Consider the following 20,433-nt stretch of genomic DNA (forward strand, 5'->3'; position numbering starts at 1 on the left):
TGATATATTCTTTAACAAGATGAGTAATGTCGTAGCACCCGAACGCTAGCACCCTCATAGATGGCGCCGGAACAGGGGCATATGGTAATCAAACCGTGAGATAGGACAAGATACAAGATGATTTTAAGGAAAGGGAATGGAGAATAGAGGATACCCAGGATAGAGGAAAGTGGAGGAAAACAAAGACGGAAACGCCGTTTATATCCGGTGTTGCAAAATAAGTGTTACAACTTTTGGGAGGTGACTCCTGCCGCTGAGACAAGAAAAAAAAGTTCTCTTGGACTTTCGGCTATCGGACATAATTTCGGATCTACAAGGTGCCGAAAGCGTGGGAAAATAACTTTCGGGCGCTAATAGTTCGGAAACTATCCAACGTAAAGAGGACGGGTAAAAAATTCACTGAAGAAGTCATACCTGCTGTATTGAATTGTGCATGTTTCATAATTCTACCATACACGCGCAAGGGATTCCCCAAAGGATCGTAGGGAGTCCCGGATAATCTGCCAAATGAAAATTGGTGTAAATGGATATGAATTGCTAGGGTTTCTATCAGGTAACAATAATTATTTTGTATAAAGTCGATACCTGGAACAAATACAAAATGGCGGATACCTTCATGCCCGTTGTGTGTGGTTGCATAATCGCCAGGTACGTATGCTGGCCAACAGTGACGTTCTGGGTATTAAGTGTACCGAATTTGTACTCAAATGCTCTAGAAAGACATTTGGAGTGTCGGTACAGCACAACAGATGAAGCAGGGTGATTAACATGTGTGGAAACAATTAACGAAAAATGCCCAGAAATGCACTCATACCAAGTAAACGTGAGTTGAAAGCGTCGAAAATGTAAAGAATAACATCAAGAACATGAAAGCCATTGCCAATTCACCAATAATACTCCCTCAAACAGATGCAATGTGATGTTCATGGTTGCATAACAATAAGGATACAACTGAGGCCAGTTGAAATTGTGCAAGGGGACTCACTAAGAAAATGTTTAAACTAAATGAATGCCCCATGATCGATATTGAAATGTGGCCAATGTGTGTGTTGATATCAACATGTAGTTAATGGACAAATGTCATCATGTCCCCTGATAGAAACCCTAGCAATTCATATCCATTTACACCAATTTTCATTTGGCAGATTATCCGGGACTCCCTACGATCCTTTGGGGAATCCCTTGCGCGTGCATGGTAGGATTATGAAACATGCACAATTCAATACAGCAGGTATGACTTCTTCAGTGAATTTTTTACCCGCCCTCTTTACGTTGGATAGTTTCCGAACTATTAGCGTCCGAAAGTCATTTTCCCACGCTTTAGGAACCTTGTAGATCCGAAACTATGTCCGATAGCCGAAAGTTCAAGAGAACTTTTTTTCTTGTCTCAGCGGCAGGAGTCACCTCCCAAGAGTTGTAACACTTATTTTGCAACACCCGATATAACCATAGGCAAACGCGAAGATAAAGAAGATGATTCTCTTGAGTATATGAATGATAAAAGATAATTAATTACACCATGTTATTTTCATACCAACTTTATTAACTCTTGTGATATTAGAAACAGATCCAGTAAACATACTTCAATTTTTTCCAATATATTTAAAGTATATACGCATGTCACATTATGTTAAATAGTTGACAACAAAAATTTTCGTTCGAATGAAATTACAATTATAGCTTTAGTAACAATCTAATATTGTTACTGATTTCCCTGTGTCATTCAAAAATTCAGATAATCTAATTAAGTAAAAGTTGAATTTATGCCTTGTTATTTCTCTGTGTCATTTAAGAATTCATACAATTTAAGTAAACGTTGAATTTATGCCTTGTCATTTCTTTGTGTCATTCAAGAATTCATATAATCTAAGTAAACGTTGAATTTATGCCTTGTCATTTCCCTGTGTCATTTAAGAATTCATATAATCTAAGTAAACGTTGAATGTATGCCTTGACATTTCCGTGTCATTCAAGAACTCATATAATCTAACTAAATAAACGTTGAATTTATGCCTTGCCATCATTACTCACAGAACGTCTCAAAAAGTTCTTAATCTCAATGGGAGTTTTTAATTCATTAAGTACTTCAGTATCCCCTTTATTGAATGTGTATGTACCATATCTGCAAATTAAAACGTAGAAAAGAAAATTTTAAAACAGCAAATGAAGTATTTACAGTTACAAATTAAATTAATCCAAATAAATATAATTTTATTATTTATATGTAGGACACCACTAAATATATTGCATTAAAAACTAGAGAAACTACTTTTAGACACAGTAGGACAATGTGCACATTACCGACACTCTTTGAACACCTCCAGATGACACACATTTACAATTTGTAGATACTATGTTCTCCAAGTATGTCCCAGATGTACTGTATGTACAAAATGTGCAAAATGTATGTCATCACTTTGTTTTCGAACTATTTGCCGAGAAGAAGTGTTTTAAATATGTCATACTAGTTTTCGGAGAATGAACTCTTTTGGACACGCGAAACACACTTTATAAACGTACACTTGATATACTTTCCCCCTCAACATCTGTACTAAAAGTGTTTAAATGCTGTTTTATTTTTTATAGTGTGGTATACTTATATATCTGGCATTGTAGGTTTCCCTTCCTGTAGCTTTTGCTCTCCCTAAATTCTGTCGTTTTCCTCTGTAATCATTTTCTCTCCACAACCCACCTATGAGAAATTGATTAAATCCAAAATGTATTAGAAAGTACGTTGTCAGGCCGAAGAAACGAAAAAAAAAAAAAAAAAACAATAGACTTGAATTGTCGAACTAGGTTTCTGATACCAAACAAGATATATATCGTTAATGCTATTGGGGGTAATGCTGCTGGATTTGTAAATGTCAGAAATCATTAACTAACTAACTAACTCTATGGCCTATAAAACTCGAAGGTTCAATGCCACCTTCAGAAAATCTCTCTACTAACTTGTATCCTTAGCCAACTGAATCCAGTTTCTACTTTGTATTCCTATTTCTGCAAAATTTATCTTAATATTTTTCTTCTATTTGCGCCTAGTTCTTCCTATCGGCCGTTTTCCGATTGGATTTCCAGCTTTGAAAACGTTCCTAATTTCTTCCATTCTGGCTACATGACCCGCCCACCTAAGCCTCCTAAATTTGGTGACCCTAACAATGTTTGGTAAACGATATAAATTACGTAGTTCCTCGTTATGAAGGCATTCCTATTTCCCTTGGGTCCGAATATCCGTCTTAGATTCTTGTTTTCAAATACTTTCAGTTTACGTTCTTCCCTCACAAGGGAATGGTCCCAACCTGACGAGTCCGAGTTGGGCGAAATTTCATATAGATACTAATTGGAGGTCGGTGAATAACGTTAGTGAATAAGACAACTATGTCCACTTTCCCAAAGAAACGTACGAACGTACCACAAGAGCAAAAAAACGGTGCAGATGGTAGATCGTCTTTACATGAACACAACCGTAATGCAACTGTGTTCTGGTTAGTGGCTGTATGTCATTTGTTTCTGTACCTATGTACGTCACTACTTGTGTTCTCGACCGTGTACAGCTGAAGTTTGTTATGTGCCACACAGAAAACCAAACGTCCTATTCGTAACAAGCGACTCCGTCCCAAATTTTCACAGGGCTTGTTATTGCGTTCGTCCTAGCATGCACACGTTTGTTACACGTTGCGCAAACTATGATTTCCCATGTCATTTTCCACCAACACATTCTGTACGTTGTAGCAATTACCAGACGGTTGCTGGTCACGCAAAATTCCAAGCAAAGAAATATTCGCACCAGCAAACTGCCTGCAGCAAAGCGTGTGTTGGAAACATTTTCCACCATGCAGCCTGTGTTGCTGCACAGCCTAACATGCATAGCAACATTGACAAGCAGGGAATGGCCTGCCGCACACGAACAGTTGGGTTGATTGTTTTACCAAACTTTGTCAACTACTGTTTACAGTCGCTGGAGCCCAGTTTCAGTTCTAATGATGGCCTTCCACTGTGCTACTGCAACTGGTAAATGGAGTGATTTCACGGTCATTTGTCCTCAACGATTCGCGCTTCTTTCCAGGATCTTAACATCGACAACTGTTTCCCTTTCATTTTAATATGCAACCTTCCTTTTCCTCGACGGGAGATTTTCCTGCGACGCCACTGCGTTTCTCATTATCGAAATGAGATACCCAAATTCATTTTGGTAGTATCCACTTTTGGGCTATTACCGTTCAATATCGGTGTATTATAGAGGGCTTCTGTGTTATCTCACTTTACCATCACTCTGTATATCTTGTAAAGTACGCAAAAGCTAATCGAATGACTACTCCTACGTTATTCATTAACCTTTAATTAGTATTCATACGAAATTTCCTCTAATTCGGACTCGGATTACATAATTGTCATGTGTTGCATTCTGTTTTGCATCACCCTGTATATCTCGTAAAGTACGCAAAAGCGAATCAAATGGCTATTCCCACGTTATTCACCGATCTCCAGTTATTATCTTTACGAAATTTCATCGAACTGACTTGTCACGTTGGGACCATTCTCTTGTTAGAGTAAGTTTCACAACCATACAAAACAACCGGTATCATTATCGTTTTATATATTTTAAGCAGGGGCGTCATTTATGGGGACAGGGAGGGGCATTTCCCCCTTCCGAGTTTGAGATTCATATAGATTTTATTAATAGAATAGTAGTAAATCACTGAAAAACGCGAAATTTTACTTATATCAAGGGGTCTTGCCCCCCCCCCAAGCCAAATCTGAAATGACGCTACTGATTTTAAGCTTCATGTTCCTCGACAGAATTCGCGACGACAAGAGATTTTGTACCGAATAATAACACAAATTCCGTACTTTTAGTCAACGTTTAATTTCTTTGTGAATATGATTTGGGTCTGTTAATACACTATGCAACACTTTAAAAAAAAAAGTTTTTCGGTCACTATTGTTGATTCCTTAGTCATATTCATCGAACATTTACAAAAAAGTGCATAATTCTCATGAAACTTCGCTTTTGTAAGTTTAACGTCGATTTGTTTGCAAAAAGAAATAACGCTATGAAATGTATTGGACATTGCATTTAATTTAATTAAAGGAGTTTGGTAGTAAGTTCCTCAATACCCCTATTATAGCATCAAAAGAATAGGCTACTTAAATACATAACTTGGGTACGTAGGTATCAGGGGTGCCCGAAGAATTTTTTAAGGAGACCATCTCCATGGTTGCTATGTTACGTTTGATATTTCGGGTATTTAATATACATGGTTTACTATATTACGTATACATTGTCGTGAGCCAGGGGGACCCGGGCCCCTCTCTGCCCCCTTCGTGCGACCATGATAGATATCCAAGTGTACGTGTGTACACCTTAGAAATGCTCCCTTTTCCTACATTTTCGTTGATGCGTGTCATTTTCATGAATTAGCCCCCAGATATAGTTCCTCATCATGATCTCGTTATATTGTCCTTGGTAACAGTGTTCGAAAGTCAAAGAGCTCACCGTGCTCTCTGTACCCATATTTTCCTTAAAACTGTCCAGATGAAAGGCAAGTGACATCCTACAACCCGTTTCGCCATAGTTTGTCAACATGCTTATAAGTTCTACATAATTTTCAGCTCTGTAATTTCCTAAGAAACACAAAACGACTGCCACACAGCTGTTCCAGACTTCTTTTTCAATCTCAGTTAGCAACGTGGAGAACTCAGGAGTAGTCATATTGGGAAATGTAACCTTCGTATGAGGTCTTTGTTCATTGGATTGCCGACAAACACCATTGTAATCGTAGCAGATGCTTCTTTTGGAGCTGTCTCGTAATTTCATCATTGTGTCAATTAAGGAAGTAACAAAGTGTCAATTTATTGTGAGATATGGATGTTGCACAATACTTTAACTGTTGGAAGGCAGAGAGACATGTGAAACATGAAAGAAAAGGATACAATTTGAAATTGACAAGCTTTTTGTAACAGTGTTACAATTTGAACCTTGTGTCATTAAAAGAAAGAATATATTGTCACTGAAACGTAACATATAGATGTCGGAGAATACTTTAACCGTAGGAGGTGAGACAGACATGTGAAATGAGTTTTAGAAAAACATGGGAAACTCTGGATAAAGAACAATTGTTAAAAGATATTGACTGTCTAAGATGGAAGGTGTAGGAGAAAGAGAACCCATTGATAGGGAGAAACGAAAGAAACATATACACAGGTGTGCTATATTTTTGGGTGGTCCAGGTTTTTTGGAGGTGGAGGGGGGTGTACTGTACTTTTGTGTGGACATTGCTTAATTGGGGGACTGTAACTTGCACCCTATGGAGAGATAACAGACATTATACTGAAGGAGAGAGAATGTAAGAAATACCTTGAAAATGTTACATTGCCCCATACTGAGAGACATGGCACAAGATTGCATAGGGAAAGTGTAGTGTCCTTTTGAGCAAAGGACCAGTTTAAATTAACGTGGGACTTGTTGTTAGGGCAATAGTTAAGGATTATAACACCTACAGTGAATTTTGTGTGGATGAGAAAATGTGATGTTAGTTGCGACACACCTGTATGTCTAACTCTTTTTAGAAAAGAAAGAAAGAATTGAAATAGTTGAAAAAAGATCTTTTAAGTTGTTAGGATGTAGAAAGTTATCTGAGAAAAACGTATGTGACATTTATTGTTGACGGTTGAGACCCCCTGTAATTTTGAGTTGAACGTAACTCTTTTTAGAAAAGAAAAAAAGATTTTTGTGACTTGTTAGACAGAAAAATGTTTCATTTAGCATGCCCTGATAGAATGAAAAAAGAAAGAAAAGAAAAAAAAGCCCTTTTTTCTGGAAAAGATTCTTGTTAACTTTAAAGAATAGCTATTGTACTTGTTTTTGTGAAAATCGGAAGGGTGTGTGTGAACGCTGGAACCACCCAGGTTAACGAATATATATATATAAGGAAGTTGAAATGAGAGCAGATTATATAGTGTGCTTTGGGCGTTGTGGAAACTTGGCTTCTGTATTTTTTCTGTGACTGTGTTGTTTGGAGAATAATTTTGGAATTACGTGAAGGGAAAAGGTAAGTTAAAATTTATCATTTATATAAATAAATAAATATTGAACTTGGATTTTAAATGTATTTACATGAATTAAAATGACTTGTGTTTGCTTTTATTTATTGCATAAATGTCAGATAGAACCGTTGTTACGGGAAATTTAAGATAGAAATACGCAAACCAGAAATGCTGTGTATTTCCTGAATGGTTTTTATAAGGGTTTACCTACAATTTAAAACCATAAGAAGTGCATAGGGTTACCTACCTAGCAATAAAAGTATGAACGGGAACGCGTAAGAAAGCGAAAGCCAGAGAGGGAAAAAAAGAAAAAAAAAGTTTGCTTGAGTGCAGGCTAGGGATCGCAGCGGAGGTGTTGCGGGAGGGAGGTGTTTTTGTAGTTTGAAGGAAACAGTAATAGAGACGTGAGGGGAGTTTAAGGACAAGAGTGCATGCGAGAGAGAGAGAAAGAGAATGTGTGCAAGGATGGATCAATGCGATCGGTGCGTGAGAGGAGAGGAGAGGTGCGGGGCAGTTTGGTGGAAAGAGCAAGAGAGGTAGAGGGAAGCATGCATACGTGCGCTGGTGAGCGGAAGAGAAGGGTAGGGGTGTAGTTAACCTGAATGCTGCTTGAGGCCTTTTTTTATTGTTAGCTGAATGGAATGGAATTTACAAGGAAAGAAGCTTGATTTTGAAGCCATGAGAAAACGAATACGAATAATTTATTTGTTGATATCAGTGGCGTATATGCACGCGTTTATTAAGATTCTAAGTGAGTATTTTTTTTCTTTAAAAATATATGTGTCAATTGAAATAATAGAAATGGATTTATCAGATATACCGATGTAAAGCTACATTATAATGTTATGATATGTACTAAAAAGTACATGTAAAGTATAGAAATCTTAAAATCTTGATACTTACCTAACACAAATTGTCTTCTCTGATGTTTGAAGCACATACGAAGCACTAATATATGGCGGGAAAAAAAGACGGGAAACGACAAAATGAATTTGTCGGTAAGCGTATGAGGAAATGCCGGTTGTACAAATAACACGAGACCGATACGGATTGATGTTAACTGCACAAAAGCATGTGTGGTACTGACATGTGCTGGTATATAGGTGGCGTTGATGCAAAAAGACTAAGATTTTTCCGTATAATAACTTTAAATGCTCATATCTCGTAAACTATTTATCGTAGGTGAAAATGGAATACAGAAATCGATTTGTCAGGTCAAAATCTATATAGAAAGACACCCTACATGATACATTTGAAGAATTTTTATTTTTTTTATTTTATACAGGGTGTTTCAAAAGTTGTTTTTTATTTTTTGCTTTTGACGGCCAACTATTGGTCGTAGAAACAAAAGAAAGGTATTTTCTTATTTGTTAGGACCTAAGGAACACGACTATACAGATTAGAACAACGTAAATTGAAAATAATTTTAAATGGTCATAAATCGTAAACGGTTGATCATAGGTGAAAATGGACAACAGAAATCGATTTATCAGGTCAAAATCTATATAGAAAGACACCCTACATGATACATTTGAACAATTTTTATTTTTTCGATTTTATACAGGGTGTTTCAAAAGTTTAGTTTTTTATTTTTTCGCTTTTGACGGCCAACTATTGGTCGTAGAAACAAAAGAAAAGTATTTTCTTATTTGTTAGGACCTAAGGAACACTACTATACAGATTAGAACAATGTAACTTTAAAATAAAAATTTAATGAATTTACATAAACAATATGGCGTCGATTTTTTTGAAACTTTGGAAATATGTTTATTAAAAGATATATTTTTATATGAATAGGTAAAATGAATAATATTACTAAAATAAATACCATTTTTGCGCGTTTTTTACCGCAAGCGGTGCGCGCCGCGCGTTTTTTACCGCGACCGGTGCGCGCCGCGTGGTATTTACACCCGGAAAAAAGTTTTCGCGACGCGGGACGCGTAAAATATTGCTGCCCGGAAACTGCGCGGGGTATTGCCGGTTATAAAAACAAACAACACTCGGTAACTTGCTATGGTACATGTACACACACGCACAGTCTTATACACACTAATGTGAATGCTATGGTAAAGGTGGCGTTGTTTGAAGAAACAAATATGGCGGATGAATTTTAATGTGTTTTGTTTGCATTAATGTAGTATACATTATTTTTAAAACACTAATAATTAAAAATTTAAACAAGTTAACACGAACTTAACCGAACTTTTCCGAACATTGCCGAACAAACAAAAATGTATCTACAATTTTGTACATGTTGGTTAATGTAACACACAAATGGTTCCGAACTTAACCGAAGTTTCCCGAACATTGCCGAACATAAACATAACAGTTTATTTACAATTTGTGTACATGATTATACATGTATTACACAAACGGTTCCGAACATAAACATAAAAATGTATTATGATTTACCGTACACGTTTAGTATACGTATACTTTACATTAAATATAATTTAATTACCGTCCAAAATAGTAATTATAATATTAACGTAGAGTATAACACTATTACTTGTATAGGCTACAACACAGTGTAATCTTGTACCCAAACGCAATTTGTTTTTTTTTGTAGTCTCGTACCCAAAAGCATTTCGTTTTGTAATCTCGTACACAGGTGCTTTAACATATTTTAAATTAGTAACAGTGATATTACACAATATGATGTAATTTGTAAATGCACTATTAAAGTTTGCAACACTTTAAATAATTATAGCTACTTGTTTTCTATGCTTTTCCACTGTGTTATTGGCCTAAAAAAATTCCTTTGTTAGTAATGCTAGGAATTTCTTTTGTTTGCTTTGCTGCAGGTGTTTAAACCGGTTTAAACTGGTTTTATTGTTTTTTTGTTAGGCATTGTGTATATATACCCCCGTTGCTAAGGAAATATTATCATATGAATGTTGGTAACCGTACCTTGAACACAATATTTACTTAGTGAATAAATTCATAGAAACATATAATAAAAGAAATATTAAAATATTATATTTAGAAAAGAGTATTAATATTAACTGTATTGTTGCAGTTGTTGAAATTCAAAACAAGATAAGAAGAAAAAACAAAAGAAAAAGAAAGGAAGGAAGGAAGAAATCCTGATTTTTATCAAGTTAGAATACATACCAGATTTACTTAGAAGATCATCGTAAGTATAATTATATATTATACATATTTGAATGATTATGTTTTTATACTCTGATTAAATATTGGTATATAAAGTATTATTTTTAAAAATTGTAAACTGTTAAATATTTACAATAATAACCCATTTTAAAACAAACGAAATTTGTTTTACCATTGCACAAAACGTGTTTTTAATACGATTACATTGTATTTTAACAACAAAGTTCTTGCAGAATTTTAAAAATGTTTACACTCCATTTTAAGAACGAACTTTTTGTTGAATTTTAAAATGATCACACTCCATTTTAACAATGAAGTTCTTGCAGAATTTTAATGATGATCACACTCTATTTTAACAACGAAGTTCTTGCAGAACTGAAGAAATAAAAAAATTAACAGAAAAAATAAGTAGAGCTTCTTAGAAGCAAACTAAATAATATTGTTAACTGAATAACACTATATTTTTATATATTGTTGTAGTTATTTTAATGTAAACTAATTTTTGTTTTTATATTTTACAGATGGAATTTCTGGGTGCATCATACGTAAACGAGTTTAACGAAATTGACGAAATTTATTTGGCTGGAGTTATACAAGGCCTGAATACAAAGGAGCGCGTGTTGGAGACCTGGTGGCGTATTATGGATAAGCAACGCCAGGTATTTCGTGGCAGTGAAAGGTATGATACCTTGTTATCAGCTCTTTTTAATTTTTACCATGATAATCAAGCAGTTATATTGCAATATGCAATGTCTAGTGCTGACATTGTTGAGTTATTTGTACACGGATTTTTCCATGAGCAAATCATGTATCAGTGGGCACATGATAAATTCATTCATTTTAATTATTTTAATTGCGCACAAGGTGATAGGATGAATGCAGCAGAGGTAGCCGAATTTTGTAATTATGGATCGCGTTTTATTTTGGTTCATAATAATGTGTCGCCATCTGTTGAAAATTCCGTAACCTCGGTCCACCAAGAAAGTCAACCCTTGGAAAACATACTTCAAGACGAAGATTTTAATTTAATTGATGAAATTATTAATGAACAAATAGAAAATGAAGCAGCAGATGGTACACAAACAAATCAAAATTCCGCAGTTTTAGTAAATTCCGATGAGTTTGGAACATCTGATTATGTGGAGGCTTTATTAAACGAGTTATGTGAAAACGGACAAAATCCTGTGGATGTTGTAAATAATGAAGTACAGGTATCAAGTGTACAATGTTCACGGGATACTCGTGGTTACGGAATGGGCTCTCCACAACCTAGTACTTCCGGTTACGTTCCTCCAAGTGAACGTAGCGGACATACAGATGTTCAAAATACAGGGGAAGGTAATTTCGAAGTAGTACATGAAAGCAGAAAAAGTTTCACTAAGTTTAACTTGGTGGGACATGAAATTGCGGTAAGGCCAATGGGAAATGAAGAAATTAGAAATCCTGCGGCCTATATTGAAAACCTAATGAACTTCGCATTGGATAATGTACTAAACAATGCGAGACCTAACGATTTTGTTGGAATGTACATTGATTCCTCCAATAGTAAGGATAAGAAAGCAGTGTATGTTCCATGGAGACGCCGCAAAGACATTTCTGCTAAGTCCGTTTTAGCTTCCATTACTAGAGTGTTAAATAGTAATGAAGACTTCCTTTTAGGTAATCATGTCCTGTTTCGATTTCATATAGTAAATTCCATGTTTGGTGCTGGAAGAACACGAGATAATAATTCCACACTAAACAAATATTTGCCGTTAAATGAATTTTTAGTACAACATTTGGTTGAGCTTCCGGGAACCGATAATGACAAACTTTGTTTACCTAAAAGTATTGCTTGGGGTATAGCAAAGCATACCGAAACACGTGGAAATTTGACTCATTTAACAGATCCAACTCGAGATACATTAAAAGGTAGAGCAATTAAGCTTTGTACTGAGGCACGTGTTAGCGTTAAAGATGGTTGCGATTTGAATGACGTAGAATTGTTTCAGAAACATTTAACTCCAAACTATCAAATTATTGTTTATGAAAAAGTACCCGAAAGCAAACGTGAATTTAGAGTACGTTATCCGAAAACAGAAGTACAAAGACCAGAGTTACAAGATGCAAAACCCATTTATATTTATTACAATGAAAGGGGAAGTATTGGACATTTTCGTCCTATTCGTACTATAACGTCATTTTTAAGAAAAGAAAAGTATTGTTTACATTGTTTAAAGGGTTTTAATGGTTTGAATCGTTTTCATAAGTGTGAGTTAATGTGTTCATCTTGCGAACATATGCATAAACTTGATGTTACGATGTATAAAATGAAATGCAATGCATGCAATAGATATTTTACTAGGGGTGAATGTTTCGACAATCACTTAAAAGGTAATAAAATTGGCAAGAATGTGTGTGAATATGTGAAAGTTGGCATCAACTGTAATGCACTCTATGATTTAAGAAGACGTAAATCTGATCATACATGTAGTGAATACTTTTGCAGTACATGTCGTGAACATGTACAGGAAGGTCACTCATGTTATGTGAAGAAAGTAAAACCTACTCATATCAAGAGGTTTCTTTATATTGTCTTTGACGTAGAAACCATGCTCAAACCGGAAAATGAGCGTGGGGAGCGGGAACACGTTGTTTGCTTGGTATGCGCTACACATGTATGCCATAAATGTATGAATAACGGCATTGATGAAGCCTGCAGTACATGTGGTGATGAAAACGGTAACCGCTCGTTTTCTTTTAAAACCATTGATGAATTTATTACACATATTTTATTAGATAGACCCCAATTTAGTAAAGTTTGTGTCATAAGTCATAATGGTAGTCGTTTTGATAGCATTTTCTGTTTGAGATCTCTCATTGAGTCCCAGCATATCATTCCAAAAACTTTAATTCAGGGTCAAAAGATTTTTAGTATTTCTATTCATAAGAAAATCATTTTTAGAGATAGTTATTTATTTGTTGGTGTAAAATTATCAAAATTACCTAAAACGTTAGGCCTTTCAGAAAATTTAAAGAAGGGAGATTTCCCATACTTGTTTAACACAGTAGAGAACCAAAATTATGTAGGACCATATCCGGGAATAGAGTACTATGATCCTGAATCGCGATCTGCTGAAGAAAGAAAGCGGTTGGAGGGATGGCACCAAGAACGGGTGCAATTGGGAGAGCAATTTAATTTGCAAAAGGAAATGCTGGAGTTCTGTGAAAATGATGTGAGAATTCTCACAGAAGCTGTTATTAAATTTAGTAATATCATAGAAGAGAAAACGGGTGGATTACAATGTTTTCTAGTATCGTCTACGATTGCAAGTTTAGCCATGCAAACATATCGTACATCATATCTTCCAGAAGAAAGTATTTCTGTTATACCACCTTTGGGGTACCATTATAAAACAAAAACCAGTGAAAAAGCAATGAAATGGCTAAAGTATATGGAACACCAATTGGGTATAGAAATCCAGCATGCTGGACGAAACGGAGAACAATCTTTTGGAAGGTATAATTTTGACGGATACAATGCAGAGCTTAATGCCGTGTTCGAATTTATGGGATGTTACTGGCATGCCTGTAAAACGTGTTTTCCAAATAACCGTAATGCCGTAATAGACAATGCACATGGTCCGTACAACACATTTGAAAAAAGGTACGAACATACGGAAATCCGGCGAAAATATTTCACAGAAATTCTAAAAATGAATTTGTATGAAATATGGGAGTGCTCTTGGGATAATAAAGTACGCACAGATGTAGATTTACAAAAGTTCCTTAAAGAACAATGTGATACTACTGCCGACTTTCTTATTCCTAAGAGTTGCTACAACGGAGGTCGTACTGAAGTATTTCGTTCATATGTGAATTGTGCGGACGATGAATCCATTCTTTATTATGATATTACATCGTTATACCCCTACGTAATGGCAAGGAAACCTCTTCCGGTGGGGGCACCTAAGGTGCATAAGGGGCCGGTTTTCCCAGATGTGGGAAAAATTCATGGGATTGTAAAATGTACTGTATTGGCTCCTAAACAACTCTTTTTTCCCATCTTACCGTATGTAGCGCAAAGCCGATTAATATTTGGACTTTGTAGGCTATGTATGGAAGGAGAAACTATTGATAATTGCACACATAGTGATACTGAACGCGCATTAACTGGAACTTTTTGCACACCAGAGCTTCACCGTGCTCTTGAAAACGGATATAAAATCGTCAAAATTTATGAAATATGGGAATTTGAACTCATGGGTTCTGAAGATCGGAATTCGCCTAGTTTATTCCGGGACTATGTGAATACGTTTCTTCAGATGAAGCAGGAAGCTTCAGGCTATCCTGCTTGGTGTAAAACTGAAGAAGACAAAGATAAGTATATTGACGATTACTATGCTCACGAAGGCATAAAGTTAAATAAAGATATTAGGACGAACCCTGGACTTAGACAATGCGCGAAGTTGTACCTCAATTCTTTATACGGAAAATGGGGACAGCGTACAGATATGACACAGTGTGTGATTATTGATAGTGGGACAGAGTTCCATAGGTACCTTGCTACACCGAGATATGAGGTTCATAGTGTTATTCCAGTTGGTGATGAACATCTTATTCTAACATATAAAGACTTGGAAACCGAAAATGTACCTCTGGAATTTTCCAATGTCGTCCTTGCCGGTTTTATTACTTCATGGGCCAGGCTACAATTATATGATTTACTTGTGACTGTAGGACCTGAAGACGTAATTTATTGTGACACAGACAGTATTATGTTTACGTGTAAAAAAGATAGGGAACCTCCGTTGAAGCTTGGAAGCTATTTGGGTGATCTTACTGATGAAATTGAAGAAGGGTGGGAGTTTGTAACGTTTATAGGATTAGGGCCAAAAAATTATAGTATGCGGCTTAAAAATGCCGCAGGGGAATTTCGAAATATTTTCAAAATTCGGGGAATTACACTAAATGATAGAACCTCTCAAAGAATAAACTTTGAGAGTTTCTATGGATTAGTAACAGGAAATATTAATTGTAGAATTATAGAAAATCCAAATAGCATTGTGCGGAAACAGGGCTTCACTATCTTTTCACGTAAACAGACAAAAACACACCAAGAGGTAAACAAAAAACGTAAACGTATTGATGATACACAAAGTGACGAACCAATACCAAAGACAAAAAGTTTACCTCATGGATATGTATCATAATAATTTTAGCTTGGCTTATAAGTGATTGTTTTTATTTATTTATTTATTTATTTATTTTTTAACAAATCATTAGTAGAGTATGACTATTTATTTATTTATTTATTCCATCGTTTGCTGTGCAAACTTATAAATTGTAAACCAAAGTATACATTTCATTCTAGTCATTCATTTATTCTAGTCATTCATTCATATTTTAGTCATTTCAAGCTTTAATATTTATTGTTTAACTTATTCTTAATTTATTTTTAATTTATGTTGTTAATTGTGTGAGTGAGTGAGTGTGTGAATGAGTGTATATAAAGTAAAGTATCTATTGTATGCATTCAGTTTAATACAAGATGTTAAAGTTTCAACATCCATCAACCATTTTAATTGCTGGTCCTTCACGTGCAGGCAAAACATGTTTTGTAAATCGATTATTAAATGAACGTGATCAAATGTTTACTATGAAATTTAATGAAATTGTTTGGTGTTATGGTGCAGTCATACCAAATTTAGATGCAAGTTCAAAAATTCGATTTATAGAAGGAATTCCAGATATGAATAATTTTGAAATACAAGAAAATTCATTATTAATATTAGATGACTTAATGTCTGAAACCAATGGTGATGTTGCAAACTTATTTACAAAATATGCACATCATAAAAAATTAACAGTAATATTTATTGTTCAAAATTTATTTCCAAAAGGAAAACATGCTCGTGATATAAGTTTAAATGCACATTATATTATAGTATTTAAAAATCCTCGTGATAAATTACAAATACAATATTTAGCAAGACAAATTATGCCACGATATAGTAAACAAGTTGTGAATGTGTTCGAAGATGTAACACGTGAACCTCAGACTTATTTGTTATTTGACTTAACTCAAAAAACAAATGATGCATTACGATTACGTACAAATATTTTTCCTAATGAAACACTGCATGTATATGCAAATGTAAAAGACAGTAATTCAGTCATTTACGTTTAGTTTAGTTCAAGATGTTGAAGGTGAAACAACACTTTGATACTCTCCGTGCTTTGTGCAAATGCAAAAGCGCAAAGCGAAAACAAATTATACGACATGCATCTGGTGATTTAATACGTACTATTTCACAAGTTGCTAAAAACACAATAAAAGGAAACATTCCGTTGAATTCGCGTCAGAAGCAACGTTTACGTAGCACTTAATAAGAAAAAGAAAATTTTATTGCAAAAAGGTGGGGCATTTTTACCATTAATTTTAGGACCATTACTTGGTGCAGTAGCAAGTAGTTTGTTTGGAAGATAAGTATGTCGGAATTTCGTAAAATGATATTAGTGCCTGAAAATGCAATGCAACAAATGCATGCAAATATAAAATCAATAGATTCACATCAATCGCGTTTAGATGAAGAAATGAATAGTATTTTACAACGTCGTAATCTTAGTATTGAAGAAAAATGGAAATTGTATCAGCAAGCATTACAACAATATTTAAATTATACTTCATCAGTTTCACAAAATCCAATTACATTACCTATTATTGAAAAAGATGTTCCTGAAACATCATCATTATTATCTCAAGAAGAAAAAAAAATTCTATTTTACCCTTTGTATCAGACATTTTACAATCAGTACCAAAAACACAACGAAGGAAAACAGATCTATTATTAAAACAGTTAACAAGTTCTGATAAAATTCATTGGGATCAATCAGGAACAGTACGTATTCAAGGAAAAATAATACCAGGTTCTAATATTATTGATTTAATAAATGATGTTGTTCGTACACGAAAATATTCAAGAAATCCGATAGGCATTCACGAGTTTAAAAATTTATTGGATGATCTTAATGTACCACGTGAATTTATTTCTACTCCTATAGTGAAATCACATAGCAAAGTTAAAAAATCACAAAGTCCAACACTAGTAACAAATATTTTTAAAAACTGGAAAGAATATAAAATGTAAATAAAAATGGGAAAATTGTCAAATTTATATTATGATTATACGAATCCTGCTTCTTTATCAAGTATTAAAACATTACAAACAAAAACAAAATTATCAAAAAAGAAAATTAAAAATTGGTTAGCATCTCAAGATGCATATACATTACATGCACCAGCACGTAAAGTATTTGAACGTAAACAATATTATGTTAGTGCACCAAATGAAACATTACAAATGGATTTAGCAGATATGCAAAATATTGCAAAGTATAACAAAAATTATAAGTATATATTATGTTGTATCGATATTTTTTCACGCTATGCGTATTGTGTTCCCTTAAAAACAAAAACAGGTCCTGAAATGGCAAAAGCAATCAAAAAAATTTTAAAAAATTTTAAACTACCTGTGTTTAATGTACAAACGGATTTAGGTACAGAATTTTATAATCAACATGTAAAACGTTTATTTAAAGAATACGAAATTAATCATTATAGTGTACATTCAGAAATTAAATGTGCATTAGCTGAACGGTTTATAAGAACATTAAAGAAAAATTGTATCGTTATTTTACGGCTAAAAATACATACCGTTATATAGATGTGTTAGATCAATTTGTAAAAAATTATAATCATTCGTATCATAGTAGTATTAAAATGGCACCGGCAAATGTAAATTACTCTAATGTTGATCAAGTTTTAAATACGTTGTACGGTGATAAAATGAATAAAATCAAATTAACATGTAAATTTCACCCTGGTGATTATGTGCGTGTTAGTAAATATAAACATAAATTAGAAAAGGGATATTTACCAAAATGGTCACAAGAAATTTTTATTGTTGATAAATGTATTCCGACAAATCCTATTACATATAAATTAAAAGATTGGAATGATGAGGAAATTAAAGGAATATTTTACACAGAAGAATTACAAAAAGTAAATGTAAATTCAAACAAAACATTTTTAATTGAAAAAGTACTAAAACGAAAAAAAGATATGATGTATGTAAAGTGGTTGGGATATCCATCAAGTATGAATTCATGGATTAAAACAAATTCTGTTCAGTCTTCAAAATGAGTTCAATGATAGAACATGATTTCTATGTTACTCTTCCTTCAAATGCTAGTAGTGAAATTTTTACTAATAATACAACTTCTTCATTTATAGTAAAGTTAGCACAACCTATTCACTTAAGTGAAGGAGAATGGTATGTTGCCTTAACACAACTTAATGTTCCTTTTAGTTTTTATAATGTAGGTAAAAATGAAAAAATTGTAATTGAAACCATCGTTAATGATGAACTTGAAATTGTAGATGTTGATATTACACCAGGATACTATACTTCTATTTCATCCATTTTAGAAATGATTCTTGAGGAATTACGCATGTTAAAATATTATAAAAATAAAAATCAAGTTGGAATTAGACATTCTTTAAAATTAAAAGATTTTTGTGTTATTGGAATGACACGCGGATTGCAACATTTACTGGGATTTATAAATGAAAATACAACAGAGTTTACAGATGCTGTTTTTGTAAAACCAGTTAATGAAGATATTCCAACCGTAACACGTGCAAAATTTCCATGCAATTTAGAATATAATATACCAAACGTTTTTAATGTTTGTGTTGATATTGTAAAACAACAAGAAAATATTGGACCAGTACTTCGTAAAGTTAGTGCATATAATATTGAGCACGGAGATGTAAAATGTTTTCTGTTTCACACACCACAATATGTTAAAGTTGTAAAATCTTATTTTAACACGATTGAAGTAAACTTAAAAGATGAGCACGGTTTAAAATTGCCATTTGAATTTGGAACTTCAAACTTAACACTTTACTTTAAACGAAAATGATTTCTGAAAGTATTGATGATAGTTTTTACATTACACTTGTATCAAACGCAAGTACTGATGTATATCCTACAAATAGTCCAACACATTTTATTAATCAACTAAAAAATAATATTCAATTATCAGAAACCGATTGGCATGTAGGATTAAGTGAATTACATGTTCCTTTAACATGTTATAATGTTAACGATGGAGAAAATGTTATGTGGTATAAAATAAAAAATGAAGAAGCACAAAAAGGTAAAATTATAAGTGGATATTATCACTCTGCACATCATATCATTGATGAATTAAATAAAATATCAAAAGATATAAAATTTTCTATATCAAATATTGTACAAGTAGATTGTAGTGATCGTGTTGAATATGCCTTATTATCAGCAACATTAGCAATGCAATTAGGACTTCGTCAACATAAAGATCTTGTTTTGTATAAACGTGGATTTAAACAACCGTATGTTGATATTGGATATCCACATCAAATTTTTATTTATACTGATATCATACAATATCAGTTTTTAGGTGATACAAAAGCACCTTTATTACGTATTGCAACAATATCAAATGTAAAATACGGTAAAGTCAAAACATTAACATTTCAAGATATTCATTATCTTCCACTTGCAAAGTTTTCATTTAACAGTATTGAAATACTATTAAAAGACCATGCAGGACGAAATTTGCCATTTCGTTCTGGGACACTAAGTGTTACACTTCATTTTAAGCGCTCTCCTAATAAAAAGTAATTAATTAATTAATTATATTTTAAACATGAAATTTAGACGGCATTACGGACATGGTATCCCATACTTTTCAGGACCTGTATATCAACGGGGACATGGTATAGGTAGTTTCTTTCAAGGATTATTTCGTTTTGCATTACCATTTCTTAAACAGGGTGCAAAAACTTTAGGTCGACAAGCATTACAAACGGGAATACAAGTAGCGGGTGATGTATTAGAAGATAAACCATTTAAAGAATCTGTTCGTGCGCGTGTAAAAGAAGCTGGTGAAACATTAAAGACAAAAGCTGTTAACAAAGTTGGTCAGTTATTAACTGGAAGTGGTAAGAGACGGCCACGCAAGCGTAAAGCTCCTGCAATTGTTCGCTTTGGACCTCCAACTAAACGTAAGCGTACAAACAAAAGCAAAAGCAAAAGAAAAGTAAAAAGAAAAATAAGTCGTGTTACAGATATATTTTCATAATGGCACTACTTAATTCAAACAGTGTGGAATGCTGTACCAACGATTTCGATTTATTTAGTACTCCAATGACGCAAACTGCAATTGAATCTTGCTTTAATGCTGAAT

General features: G+C 33.9%; 1 protein-coding gene across 1 annotated transcript in view; it reads right to left on the minus strand.

Moving 5' to 3' along the window:
* Nucleotides 1-1,569: 1,569 nt before the first annotated feature.
* Nucleotides 1,570-20,433, minus strand: part of LOC145689091 (proteasome subunit beta type-7-like) — a 70,612-nt gene continuing 51,748 nt past the window's right edge. The window contains exon 6 of the mRNA XM_081763219.1: nt 1,570-2,122. Coding sequence (XP_081619345.1) covers nt 2,008-2,122 — 115 coding nt within the window. The 3' untranslated portion in view covers nt 1,570-2,007. The remainder of the gene's footprint in view (nt 2,123-20,433) is intronic.

The sequence above is a fragment of the Thermobia domestica genome, chromosome 7 (assembly GCF_964235325.1).
Source record: "Thermobia domestica chromosome 7, izTheDome1.hap1.1, whole genome shotgun sequence".
Lineage (NCBI taxonomy): Eukaryota > Metazoa > Arthropoda > Insecta > Zygentoma > Lepismatidae > Thermobia > Thermobia domestica.